Source organism: Helobdella robusta (genome assembly GCF_000326865.2).
Source record: "Helobdella robusta unplaced genomic scaffold HELROscaffold_4, whole genome shotgun sequence".
NCBI lineage: Eukaryota > Metazoa > Annelida > Clitellata > Rhynchobdellida > Glossiphoniidae > Helobdella > Helobdella robusta.
The window spans coordinates 7,929,298-7,943,942 of NW_008704902.1; the positions used below are offsets into that span (position 1 = coordinate 7,929,298).

The 14,645-nt window shown below is 38.3% G+C and overlaps 1 protein-coding gene across 1 annotated transcript in view; it reads right to left on the minus strand.

The window, feature by feature from the left end:
- The window catches only part of HELRODRAFT_66740 (hypothetical protein), a gene marked incomplete at both ends in the record, with an annotated part of 64,243 nt that overhangs the window by 407 nt on the left and 49,191 nt on the right, over positions 1–14,645 (minus strand). The window contains 2 exons of the mRNA XM_009024217.1: positions 6,950–7,084; positions 7,575–7,731. Of these exons, the coding sequence (XP_009022465.1) occupies positions 6,950–7,084; positions 7,575–7,731 (292 nt within the window). The remainder of the gene's footprint in view (positions 1–6,949; positions 7,085–7,574; positions 7,732–14,645) is intronic.

Consider the following 14,645-nt stretch of genomic DNA (forward strand, 5'->3'; position numbering starts at 1 on the left):
TTATCAAACCAATTTCAAGCCAATTTTTATTGTTATGTTATGGCACTGTTTCCACTTCGTTTGACATGACTAAACCACCGCTGACGGTGTTGCCGGCGTTCGTCCTTTATATCATCTAAACCAGCACGACGCAGGATTTCGGTAGATTTGATGTGGTCTTTCAGACTAATTCGTTGCATTCATCGGAGTATTTTCATGTCGATTCGTTGAAGTTGTTGTTCCAGTTTGGTTGTCAATGGCCATGTTTCTGCACCATATAACAAGACCGGACGTATCACAGATTTATAAAGTCTTGATCGTAGTGGTAGTGGGATGTCACGCCGCATCAATATAGAGGCAAGGAGATGCCATTCATTTCAGGCTGCACGTATGCGTGCTTGAACGGCAGTTTCAGCTGTTCCAGTACAATCTAGAACATCCCCTAAATATTGAAACGATGTGACTTTCTCAACCTTAATGGCTTCAAAAACATTGCTATTATGAATTTGTTGCTGTGGATTGATGCAAGCAGGACAAACAAAATTGAACACTTTAAATAAAGTACCAATTATTTTTGAACAACGTTTACGACACTACTGGTTACACTGCTGACACTTGATTGAATTGTTACCTACACTAGCTTTACAAACTGAACAGGGCCATCGTCCAGTAGCTGCGGATTGGATGGTTTCACCAGTGTTCATTGTTTTGGTTTTTCTGATGTTGACTTTGAATCCATGATCGGCGAGTCTGGTGTTCCAATCTTCAAACATCTGTGCTGCATTCTGCTCAGACGTGGCTGTTAAAACGATATCATCAGCATATATTAGATTCCAAATGTCACCAGTGCGTATCGGTTTTGTGATTTCTTTCATCACAGTTATAAATAACAGTGGACTGAAAATAGAGCCTTGGTGAACTCCAACGCCGATGTCAAATGCATTTGTGTTTCTAACCGTTACACAGCTACTGGACGATGGTGAAACTTGGGTGTTGAGGAGAGAGGAGGAAAGTGTACTGCAGAGGGCTGAAAGAGCTATGGTGAGGATGATGTGTGGGGTTAAAGTGAAGGATAGGAGGAGTAGTACAGAGCTGATGTCGATGATGGGACTGAATGAGGACATCGTGACATTGATAAGGACATCTGTTGATATGGACATCTGTTGACAAGGGATGATAAGGTCGGGATTAGGCGAGCGTTGGAGTTCGAGGTTGAAGGAGTGATAGGAAGGGGTCGTTCCGCGATTGGGATGGAGAGAGCAGGTGGAGAAGGACAGAGTGAAAGCGGGGTTGCGTGATACTGAGGCGAGTGACAGATGTAAATGGCGTCGAGGGGTATTTCGGTGTCATCATAGGTAGCCAAACGGCAACCCCTGATCTCGGGAAAAATGTCGTCTAAACCTGTGTTGTTGTTGTTGTTGTTGTTGTGATTTCCCCGCTAGAAAACCAAATTGATAATTTCTGATTGTGATGCAGCGTTTATCAAAACGGTTTTGTATGTACTCCAATCTGTACTGGCTTGCGGTCGGTGGTCTAACTGTGTTGAGACAATCTGTTGAAATTTTTCTCGATGAATATTGCTTTTCAGCTTCTACGTTTTGATTCTACCTATTAAGCCATATCAAAAATGATCAATAATAATAATAATAATAATAACAATAATAATAATAATAAGAACATTCTTTTATTGACCGAAAAGGTAAAATCCAAATGAAATCAATCGATAAATATTAATTATATATCAGATTGTAAATAAATAAGGTAAAATATAATGTACGATCTTCCATGCTCTTTGATCAACAAGTGCTTGAGAGTAAAAAAAATATATTTAAAATCGGTTAAGTAGTGTTTCTGTCACAATATATGCTATATGACGAGCGAATTATCGCGTTAATCAGTTTTTCATCAAAAGATTTCGGCCATAATATTTTAAACAAAGTTAGATTAAAATTGTTATAAAAACCCACAGGTGATATTTCAAAGGAATTAATAATTAACGAACCGTTATTATAGACTGAATTTAAGTTTAATTTCAAGTTTTTATATTTCTGGCGTTTGTATTCACGATGATGAAGCTAGGTTGGTTTCGTGGCAAATTGTAAGCTCTAAAATTTCGATTTTGTTTTTTTTTGGAGAATGGCAATGTTCGGTCGCAACTTGTAGAACAACTATGACATTGGACGTACATTTTTTGCATTAAGATCGGCAAATATGCAACAGTCTGAGAGTGCATAAATCTTTAATCAGTTGACATCAACGACAGTAGTTTGTTATATCTGTCCGTGTACCTTGCGAGAGCCGTTGTAGAATCACAGTTCGAAACAACATGTTTATTTGTTTGGCGTTAACTGCATAGTTGACATAGAAATGTTGTTAACTCACCCCATTTAAATAAGTTTGCATTAGTGGGAAGCTGTTACTTCCTAATAAACTTATAGAGCACCCCCGGTAATCCTTCGACAATCTTAGACCAACGCGACGTTTGTGATGGGGAAATGTGCTCATTTATTGCTTTTATTAACAAACCTAGGCATTAGAGATTAAACACATGGTCAAGGCTGGATGAAATTCTTATCTTTTTCAGCAATTTGAGTGACTATTTCACCGAACCTAACTCCGTCAGCATCCTATCAACTTTTTTTAAAATTAGTTGATGTTTCGCTCCACAAACAAACAGTTTCATCGATGCTGCTTGATTTTAAATAATTTATGATTTTGACTTTAGTCTTTTCCAACGTGTTCTTCAATGAGATGATATTGTGACCACAATACCTGTTCGATAGGAAGAGCACTGCGCACACACAGCCACTGATTGGCTGGTCAGCCAATTGTCTAACGTTTCCCACGTTTAAGTCGTCAAGGTTTGTCAAGACCCATGTTGATGAAAAGTTATAATTTCGAAATTCAAATTGCAACTCTGTTGGAATGAATTGCCTAAGAAATTGTAGATTTTGCTGAGGAGTGACGTTGAAATGGTCTCCAGGAGTTTAGTTAATTTTATTTTAATTGACTCTCTAGCATTTTTGTCGTTGCACTCATAATCATGTAATTTGCCCAAATATGAACCCAATCTCGACATTTGGAATGGCCGTATTTTGAACAGTTAGCTTTGGTAGAAACTGTAGATAGTCTTCGTTTTTCTTTCTCATACCATAGGAGTGACATTTGTCAATTCTCTTCTGCATGTTCGATCACGTGCACCACTACGCATAGTTTAGGTCTATCAAATTTGTGAACTTTTAGAACTATAATAATAATAGTAATGAGAACGATCTTTTATTCAGCAATAAAAAAATGAAAATTAATCTAATCTTCGTTTTTCGTCCAGAGACCCGGTTTCCCGAGGTAGGACGTTGCATCAACTTTTTGCGCCAAATTAGACGATCAGTTGTTTTCATTTCATTGCTCGATTGTTTGCGACCAGGACTTTTTCGGACGGCCTTTGGGACGTGTGCCAGGTACTTCAACATCTGCAAGAGAAGTTATGGCACTGTTTCCACTTCGTTTGACATGACCAAACCACCTCAGACGGTGTTGCCAGCGTTCGTCCTTTATATCATCTAAACAGCACGACGAAGAATTTCGGTAGATTTGATGTGGTCCTTCAGACTAATTCGTTGCATCCATCGGAGTATTTTCATGTCGGTTCGTTGAAGTTGTTGTTCCAGTTTGGTTGTCATTGGCCATGTTTCTGCACCATATAACAACACCGGACGTATCACAGATTTAAAAAGTCTTGATCGTAGTGGTAGTGGGATGTCACGCCGCATCAATATAGAGGCAAGGAGATGCCATTCATTCCAGGCTGCACGTATGCGTGCTCGAACGGCAGCTTCAGCTGTTCCAGTACTATCCAGAACATCCCCTAGATATTGAAACGATGTGACTTTCTCAACCTTAATGGCTTCAAAAACAGTGCTATTTCGAATTTGTTGCTGTGGATTGATGCAAGCAGGACAACCAAAATTGGACACTTTAGATAAAGAACCAATTATTTTTGAACAACGTTTGTGACACCACTGGTTACACTGCTGACACTTGATTGAATTGTTACCTACACCAGCTTTACAAACTGAACAGGGCCATCGTCCAGTAGCTGTGGATTGAATGAGTTCACCAGTGTTCATTGCTTTGGTTTTGCTGATGTTGACTTTAAATCCAAGATCGGCGAGTCTGGTGTTCCAATCTTCAAACATCTGTGCTGCATTCTGCTCAGACGTGGCTGTTAAAACGATATCGTCAGCATATACTAGATTCCAAATGTCACTAGTGCGTATCGGTTTTGTGATTTTTTCCATCACAGTTATAAATAACAGTGGACTGAGAATCGAGCCTTGGTGAACTCCAACGCCGATGTCAAATGCATCTGTGTTTCCAACCGTTGTGCTGACAAGAGTCTTAGTATTCGTATACATTTCCATCCCAAGTCGAACAAGATATTCTGGAATGAGTTGTCGACGTAAACTCCACCTGATTGGTTCACGGGGAACTCGATCAAATGCTTTTTCAAGGTCTACAAAAATGTGTGATAGTTGTTGATGCTTTGCGAGGTACTTTTCTTGCAGTTACCAAAAAATGTGAATTGCATCAATTGTTGATTTCCCCGCTAGAAAACCAAATTGATAATTTCCGATTGTGATGCACGACGTTAATCTTCTCTTAATGATTTTCTCGACAATTTTCAGGGAGTGTTCTAACAGACGTATACCCGATATGACGAACAGTTCAATGGATCACCTTTGCCTTTGTATAGCGGGACTGTCATGCTATAGTTCCATTCAGTCGGCATTGAGCAATTTCTCCAAATTTCACGGCAAAGTTGTAGTAACGTTTGGATACCTGCAGTACCAGATGCTTTGATAATGTCATTTTTGAGTCCAAAGGACCCTGTTGCCTTTCTATCCTTCATAGCTTTCAGAGCTTCTGTAAGCTCCTCTACAGTGATGTCGGGATCAGACAAAACTTCTATTAAAACTTCTAAAACTTCTAAACCGTCCAAGGCAACAGGACCAGACAACCTGACAATATTTCACCTAAAACACCTCGGCCCAAAGGAAATTTCCTTCTTAACAAATATTTTTAACGAATCACTACGAACCTGTAGGATTCCTGAAATTTACAAGAAATCAAAAATCATTCCCCTACTAAAACCCGGCAAACCAGTTAACGACGCGAAATCATACCGTCCCATATCTCTTCTATGTCTGGCAGCTAAAGTATTTGAAAAATGCATTCTGCCGATCATCTCGAATCACCTAACCTTAGCGAGCCATCAGCATGGTTTTCGTCTACTTCATTCTACAACAACAGCTCTCACCACGATGGTCACCGACATCGCAAACGGCCTAAATCAGAAGAAGCCAGCTCACCGAACAATCTTAACAGCATTGGACCTCACAAAGACCTTCGATACCGTTAACCATCGCATCCTAATCTCCGACCTCATGTCATCATCGCTTCCACGGTCAATTGTCCGCTGGTTGTCAAACTATCTGCATGGACGCTCTGCATCAACAGAGTTCCGTCGACAACTTTCAAAACAACGCACCATCCGCTCAGGAGTGCCTCAAGGTTCTGTATTGACACCAACTCTGTTTAACTACTCCAAAATACCAAACCCTCCTCCAGACGTCAAAGTTATCTCTTATGCAGACGATTTTTCAATCTACACTACAGGTCCAAATGCAGATGATTTGACACTTCGGCTCAATTGATACCTTCCGAAGCTTTACGACTTCTTCAATAGCAGAAACTTGGAGATTTCCACCTCCAAGTCCACAGTCACCCTCTTCACCACTCACACTTCACAGTATCACTATCATCCAGCAATAAAAATAAATAACAATTTATTACCACTCGAACATAATCCAAAAATATTAGGCCTCACGTTAGACACGATGCTGTCCTTTTCACAACACCATAAAGAAACAGCATCCAAGGCCTCAATAAGAAATAATATTTTAAAGGCACTAAGTGGTACAACCTATGGCCAGGACAAGGAAACTCTTTTACAGACCTACAAAACCATCGGTCGTTCAACAATCAAGTATGCCTGTCCTGCCTGGGCATCACTGACATCAGACACAAGCTTCTCACGTCTTCAACGCTCCCAGAATGCCGCCCTACGTCTGATTACAGGTTGCCATTTGATCGCTTCAGAACGGCACCTTCATTCAGAATGTCAGATGTTAACGGTAAGGTAGCATTCGGAGCTAATAGCATCACAATTCCTACTCCTATGCCATAACCCTAGCCACCCGAGCCATCATATCATCACGCAACAACACCCACACCGCAACATAAAGACCACCCTCCTCTCCAAATGGGCTTCAACAACTCATGCGGTTCTACCAACAACCATAAATAGCGATTCTCTGAAGTCCGCTCTAAAAACACTTCACAATAACACCATCAAAGCCGCCACATAAACGTATCAGTCGCCGTTGTTGTTGCTTGACGGATGGCCTCCACCTACATCAAAAATAGATCCAACAGAAGAATCACTTCCCAGGGCAATACGACGGACCCTAGCCCAACTCCGTTCTGGCCATAGTACTCTTCTAAACAGCTACAAAAACAGAATCGGCAGTGGGCACCTCAACATCTGTCCTTTCTGCAACAATCATACAGATGGTGTACCGCATCTGTTTAGCTGTCCCCAAAACACCACAAAACTACAACCAATAAACCTCTGGAGAAACCCAATTGCAGTGGCGGTTTGGCTCCGGCCTCGATTGGAACCCTAGGGGTCCCCCAGAATGGGGCAACAACAACAACAACAATAATAATAATAATAATAGATTGAATTAATTTCTCGCCTCAAAATTTTGGTGCTGTTTTTGCGGCCTTGACAGCTATGGTTCAAATAATTTAAAAATTTTTAGTTTTTCGTTGTTAAAATTTTTTTACACCTCCTAACAAAAATTTCTGGCTGTGCCTATAAACTAATTGAGTTCAATACAAAACAAACTTGATCAATTTGATATTCAAAGTCTTCATAAATTCTTTTCTGATTAATTTTCACAAAATGTAATTCGCTTATTTTTAAACACAAGTCAATAATTTCCATGTTTGCCACTTTGTAGCTATCCAGTTGGGTTTGAACCTAAAATTCATAAAGAAATAGAATATTTTAATTAATGATTTCTCTTAATTTTAGTAATATTTTAACAAATTAGCTATCATGTTTTTTAATATTGATTGATTGAAATTGTATTTGTATTTAAAAATTCACTTTAGTTATGAACTTAGGATAATCATTGAGAAAATCAATTTATTTTAACACTTAGCAAGTTAATGAAACACTGAAAATAATGCAGTTATTGAAGCTTTAAAAGAGCATACAAAATTAACGCCATGATTTAAAAGCATGTTAGCTATAATTAAGCTACAGCACATCAACATATGATGAACACGTTACGTGCGAAATTAAGATTTCAACGCTACAGAATATAACAAGCACTTGCTTTAACCATTAAACCATCAAACTCAAACAATAAAAAACTTGGAAAAAATAAAAAACAAGAAACGTTGAAAAAATAAATTACATTCAATAACTAACTATATGATAAATAAAACTCTACAGATTAACTCACTCTACTGATGTTGACACGACACTCTTGCAAAAATTGTTCAGCAGTTTGGGCTTGGGACCATGTAATTTTAGTAAGGCCCGGAAGAATTTTTCTATCAAGAAACATTATTCGTTCTCTGAACAAACCTCGTTCTTCTGGTGAAAGTAAAGCTATAATTCTGAAAAAAAATAACAGTTTACAACACTGAAAGAGCCAATGATAAAAAATGGTGAATAATGAGAAAAAATTCAATAATATAAAACATAGTCAAACTAACATAAAAAAAAATAAACAAAGTAACGATTAAAATTACTACTGAAAGATTTTGTAGAATAACACTATTTTTTAAAAACTAAAAAAGTTTTCTACCAATTAAACTCCTATTTTATAAATTTTAAAACATTCCTTCTATTATAACACACTTAAAATCAATCAATCTTCGTTTTGCATCCAGAGACCCGGTTTCCCGAGGTAGGACGTTGTTTTCTTTGCCATCAACTTTTTGCGCCAAATTAGACGATCAGTTGTATCCATTTCATATAAATTTAGAGCTTTCATGTCTTGCTCGATTGTTTGCAACCAGGACTTTTTTGGACGGCCTTTGGGACGTGTGCCAGGTACTTCAACATCTGCATGAGAAGTTATGGCACTGTTTCCACTTCGTTTGACATGACCAAACCACCGCAGACGGTGTTGCCGGCATTCGTCCTTTATATCATCTAAACCAGCACGACGCAGGATTTCGGTAGATTTGATGTGGTCCTTCAGACTAATTCGTTGCATCCATCGGAGCATTTTCATGTCGGTTCGTTGAAGTTGTTGTTCTTGTTTGGTTGTCATTGGCCATGTTTCTGCACCATATAACAACACCGGACGTATCACAGATTTATAAAGTCTTGATCGTAGTGGTAGTGGGATGTCACGCCGCATCAATATAGAGGCAAGGAGATGCCATTTATTCTAGGTTGCACGTATGCGTAGTGCTATTTCGAATTTGTTGTTGTGGATTGATGCAAGCAGGACAAACAAAATTGGACACTTTAGATAAAGAACCAATTATTTTTGAACAACGTTTGTGACACCACTGGTTACACTGCTGACACTTGATTAAATTGTTACCTACACCAGATTTACAAACTGAACAGGACCATCGTCCAGTAGCTGTGGATTGGATGAGTTCACCAGTGTTCATTGCTTTGGTTTTGCTGATGTTGACTTTAAATCCAAGATCGGCGAGTCTGGTGTTCCAATCTTCAAACATCTGTGCTGCATTCTGCTCAGACGTGGCTGTTAAAACGATATCGTCAGCATATACTAGATTCCAAATGTCACCAGTGCGTATCGGTTTTGTGATTTCTTCCATCACAGTTATAAATAACAGTGGACTGAGAATCGAGCCTTGGTGAACTCCAACGCCGATGTCAAATGCATCTGTGTTTCCAACCGTTGTACTGACAAGAGTCTTAGTATTCGTATAAATTTCAATCACAAATCAAACAAGATGTTCTGGAATGAGTTGTCGACGTAGACTCCACCTGATTGCTTCGCGGGGAACTCGATCAAATGCTTTTTCAAGGTCTACAAAAATGTGTGATTGTTGTTGATGCTTTGCGAGGTACTTCTCTTGCAGTTGCCAAAGGATGTGAATTGCATCAATTGTTGATTTCCCCGCTAGAAAACCAAATTGATAATTTCCGATTGTGATGCACGACGTTAATCTTCTCTCAATGATTTTCTCTACAATTTTCAGGGAGAGTTCTAACAGACGTATACTCCGATGTGATGAACAGTTCAATAGATCACCTTTGCCTTTGTATAGAGGAACTGTCATGCTATATATCCATTCAGCCGCAATTTCTCCAGATTTAACGGCAAAGTTGTAGTAACGTTTGGATACCTGCAGTACCAGATGCTTTGATAATGTCATTTGTGAGTCCAAAGGGCCCTGTTGCCTTTCTATCCTTCATAGCTTTCAGAGCTTCTGTAAGCTCCTCTACAGTGATGTCTGGAATCGGACCTTCGATGGGTGGAGCGTCGAAGTTAACATTGATTGGATTTGTTTCGTTTAACAGACGGTTGAAGTATTTTCTCCACTGTAGCTTGATCTCATCTCGTTCAAGAACCATCTCATTTTTGTCATTTTTTATACATGAGGCACCAACTATATCTTGTTTCGTACGCTTTGCTTGTTTTGCTATACGATACAGAGATTTCATTTGTTCACCTTTGCTTTTAGTGAGCCACTCTCTGCACTGATCTGTCCAAGCCAGTGCGACTTGACGTCTTGCATAGTTGTTCTTCTCACGGAAAATTTTATGGTCATCAACAGACTTTGATTTTTGCCATTGCTTGTATGCAACTTTCTTTTCAGCTATTACATTTTGTACACTGTCATTCCACCACCAAGTGCCACGTTCATGCTGGCGTTTTGTACCAGTTTTCCCACAAACTGTATTTGCAGCGTTCATCAAAACGGTTTTGTATGTACTCCAATCTCTATTGGCTGTGTGGCGACAATCTGTTGAAATTTTTCTCGATGAATATTGCTTTTCAGCTTCCACGTTTTGATTCTCCGAGGCATTTGTTTAGACTTATGTTTTGACAGTTTGACAACCAGGTCTGCCACAAGGAGTCTATGTTGGGCGACACATTATTTGCCAGGTATAACTTTGACGTTTTGAATAGCCTTCGGTGTTGTTGCTTGACAGCGAAGAAATCAATTTGAGTGGCTGATGGTCCACTTTTGTATGTTATGAGATGTTCCAACCTCTTTCTAAAGTATGTGTTCAGTAAACAAAACCCGTGACTTTCAGCAAACTCAAGGATGCGGTTGCCATCTTCATTCCGTTCTCCATAGCCAAAACCGCCATGTACGTTGTCAAAACCATCTGTTTTCACTCCAACGTGGCTATTGAGATCGCCTCCAATGAGGATTGTTTCAGATTTTGGTATTGTTGAGATGGTGTCAGAGAACGCAGCTCAGAAGTCATTTTTCATCTCTTCTGATTCGACTGTCTGTGGTGCGTATGCAGAAAAAATAATCATTGTTTGCTTTTCTATGCGAAGCTTGATCCACATAAGACGTGAATTAATCCTTCTAATATCCAGTACTTCTTGGGCTAGCGGTTCTCTGACAAAAATTCCAACACCATTTTTGGCGTCTTTTGACCATTTCAGAATAGTTTATATTTTTCTTTGTCTGAGTTGACATGACAGACACCATTCGATTTCTATCGGGTTTCTTGAAGGCAGTAGATGTCAATCCTTCTACGCTCGACCATTTCTGCGATTTCTATGCTGCGGCCAGTCAGTGATCCAACATTGAGCGTTCCAAGTCTAAGTACCATAGAGGGGCCATTCTGAATTTTTCTGCAACATCCCTCCGCTATTGCATACTTCCCAGGGATTCTTGGCACCCCTTGACCACTTAAGGCCTGCTGGGGACTAGGGGCCATTGTTTTTCTTTGTGATGGCATAGGAATAATTTGGGGAAAAGTTTTTACATCCGGACACCCATCCTGACGACAACCAAGAGTTATAAGCAGTGGGCCTAGCCTTTCGCTCAAAAGCACGCAAGGCAGCGTGGATGCAGTTTTATGTCATACACAGGACATGATAAAACACTGTAAAACATTGTAAAAGTCTATAAAACACTGTAAAATTGAGTTTTACAGCTTCACAGGGTTTTACCCTAAACCTTGAGGGTTCTACCCTAACCCTTAGGGGCTTTACAGGGTTCATAGAATTGTACATTTTATAGAGTTTCATAGAGTTATATAGAGTTCTATAGGATTTATCGAGTTTGTTTGAGCGAGTTTCTTCGTCAGCAACTGTAAATATCAAACTTTTGATAAACAATGTCATATTCGACAACTATATTTCAAGCAGAGTGAGTTCTACAGAGTTGTATTGAGTATTATAAATTTTTATAGAGTTTAATATTTTTCAAACTTTCCAGAAACAACTTTATCTTCAACATTATCCAAAACACTTCAGAAACTAACATAATATAACACACATATAACAGAATATAACACACTTAAAAGAAAAAACAATTTTGGGTGACTCAGGAAGAGGTCTCAAAGTTGTGTAATACTGAGATTTTACAGTTGTTTCATTGTATTTTTTATTATTTCTTTTCATAAAAAATAATATTTTTTTACTTGCTAACGATTAAAGACACCTCAAACTTCAAGATTTCGGTTGTAAATAATCAAACATATGATACAAATTTATCAAAATTTTTTTAATTTATTCGTAAGAGCTATATATATATTATTATTATTATTAATTATTATTATTAATAAAAAATTTAATAAAGCGCTAATTCAAAGGATCTCAAAAGCGCTATAAAAAAAAATATCATGGCATAATCAACAAAAATAAGGTTTTATTTTTACGTTACATTTTAACGAAAAAATTATAAGAAAAATAACACAGTCTTCATTATTTCCTTAATCTAACATGGCACAATAAACAAAATAAATCACTCCGTTATAACTAAAACAAGTCAGTTCAATGAATTACGACGAAAATAAGTAAGTTCAATTTTCTTTTAAAATCAGGCAGGTTCAATTCCGGATCTCTTAGAAAGGCAGGCAAATTGTTTCAAACAGACGGTCCCAAGACGGTGATGTTACAAGACCCCATATAAAGACACGAAACTGGGACTGGCAGCAGGTTCAGATCATGAGACCTCAGATACGTTCCAGAAGGAGGTGCCAACTTCTTTGCAAACATTTCTGACAAATAAGATGGTGCAAGACGATTTATTGACTTGTAGACTAGAGTTGATATTTTGAAGATTATTCTTTTTTTTACGTTAGCCAGTGCAGTTGTTTCAGTATTGGTGATACATGATCATATTTTAAACCGCCGACAACAACCTTTGCAGCACGATTCTGCAATGCCTTTAATACAGCTAAATATTTATCAGGTAATTCGTAAAACAGACTATTAAAATAATCAATTCGTGAGTGCACGAAGGCATGAACCAGAGTCTGCAACGTAGTAGTGTCAAGAGATCTACGTATTTGATTGAGCTTTCTTATTTGGTACATGCATTCAACCGAAAGCATTCTAATGTGATTTTTCATTGACAAATTGGAATCTAGAATAAATTCCAAACTAGTAGCTTTTTGGCAAAACGGGATGACACTGTTTTTGATAATGATTGAATCAGTTTCTAGCTTCAAAAGCTGTTGCCACGTACCTACCGGCAAAAGTTTCGTTTTACTCTGATTCAGTTTAAGAGCATTGTTTTGCATCCACAAATCAACCTTTGATAAACATTCAACTAATCTGTCCAATTCGACCCGGAAAGTACCAGGCTTACTGGTAACAATGATTTGTATGTCATCCGCAAATGCATGATATGAGAAACCAAATGATTCGATTACTTTGAATACTTCAGATGTATACAGAAGAAACATGACAGGACCGAGAACCGAACCTTGGGGCACACCAGACAAAACTATATTGACCTCGGACACTTTACCACTAAATGATACCTGCTGAGTTCTACCAACCAAATACGATTCAAACCACCTTAACACAGCACCAGAAAATTCAAAAGTAACACACAATCTCTCTAAAAGTATTTTGTGATTTACACAATCAAATGCGGATGACATATTAAGGAACACCATCATAGACGTATTCTGTTGATCGATAGCCCCATAGACATCAGACAGAACCTTTAATAGAGCCGTTTCAGTTGAGTGGTATTGCCTGAAACCTGATTGATAAATCGGCATTAATTGATTATTCTCTAGGTGAGTGAGTATCTGTTTAACAACCACACGTTCAATTTATTTTAGATATGAAAGATTGGATATCGGTCTATAGTTTTTTTTTTTTTTTTTTTTATTAGTCTTTATTATTGCAGCTCTGACATACGCAGAACCACTTACAATGTTACTGATATATCATCTATATATCTTTATTATGTTCTTCATATCTTCAACCAATGATATGAAGCATCCATCTTTTGCCACAAAGGCTGTTTGTTTATCCTTTTCACACGACGTACACATGGATTTATGTGCACGCGCAAGCACCGCATCATATAAGCTGAGTATATGATAGCCATTGAGATGTTTGACTCACTGCGCATTCGAACCACTGAGCCATCTCGCCGGCCAGCATGCGACAACTTACGTCGTCTACCCATTAACCAACCCCGAAAGGATGGACGGCTAGGTTGACCGGGAGTCGGCTACCCGGATGAACCTGTAGAAACTGCAGAATTCGAACCCGGGTCGTGGAAGTGGTAGACAGACACGCTAACCACTCGGCCACGAGACCCCTTGTTTTCAACATTATTCTCATAAAGATTGTGTTTTTTCAGTAGTGGAGTTATTATAGCATGTTTGCAAACAGAGGGAAATTTACTTTGATTTAAACACATATTGACAAGGCATGTTAAAAATGGTGAAAATAGATTAATAAACTTTTTGAGTATGTGAGTCGGTATTGCATCTTGTTGAGAAGACTTTGTTGGTGAATTTTTTACTAAGTTGATTATATCTTCCTCAGAAACATCTGAAAATGTTGCGAACAAATTTTTGAGATTTGATCTGCAATCAGACGAGTTAGACTGAACTTTGATTTCGATGCTGTCCATCACCTTACTCAGTTTGTCGTTGAAGAAGGGCATAAATCGATCCGGCGTAAGTTCATGTATACTAGAAGAATGATTGTCTTTATAATCTCTGCAAAGAATTTTATTCAAAACTTTTCAAAGATTTTTAGGTCTTGTCTTGTTCTTCTCGACAATCCTAGTCCAATATTTATGACGTTTCTCTGAAAAGAGTCTTGATTTATTTTTCAAAGCACATCTCCATTCCTCACGATGAACTTGTTGCAAACTATTTTTAAAAATTCGTTCTTTCTTTCTACAAGCACGTTTACAAAACCTGCACTCATCATCAAACCACGGAGCCAAATTAGCACGATTGGTGACTACCATATGGATTGGTACAACTCTATTAATCACACAATTTATTTTGCTGGTAAACAACTGCAGTTCTTCATCAATATTCTCCGTTGAACATGGTTTTGATATTGGAGATTCAAGAACAAGTTTAATGA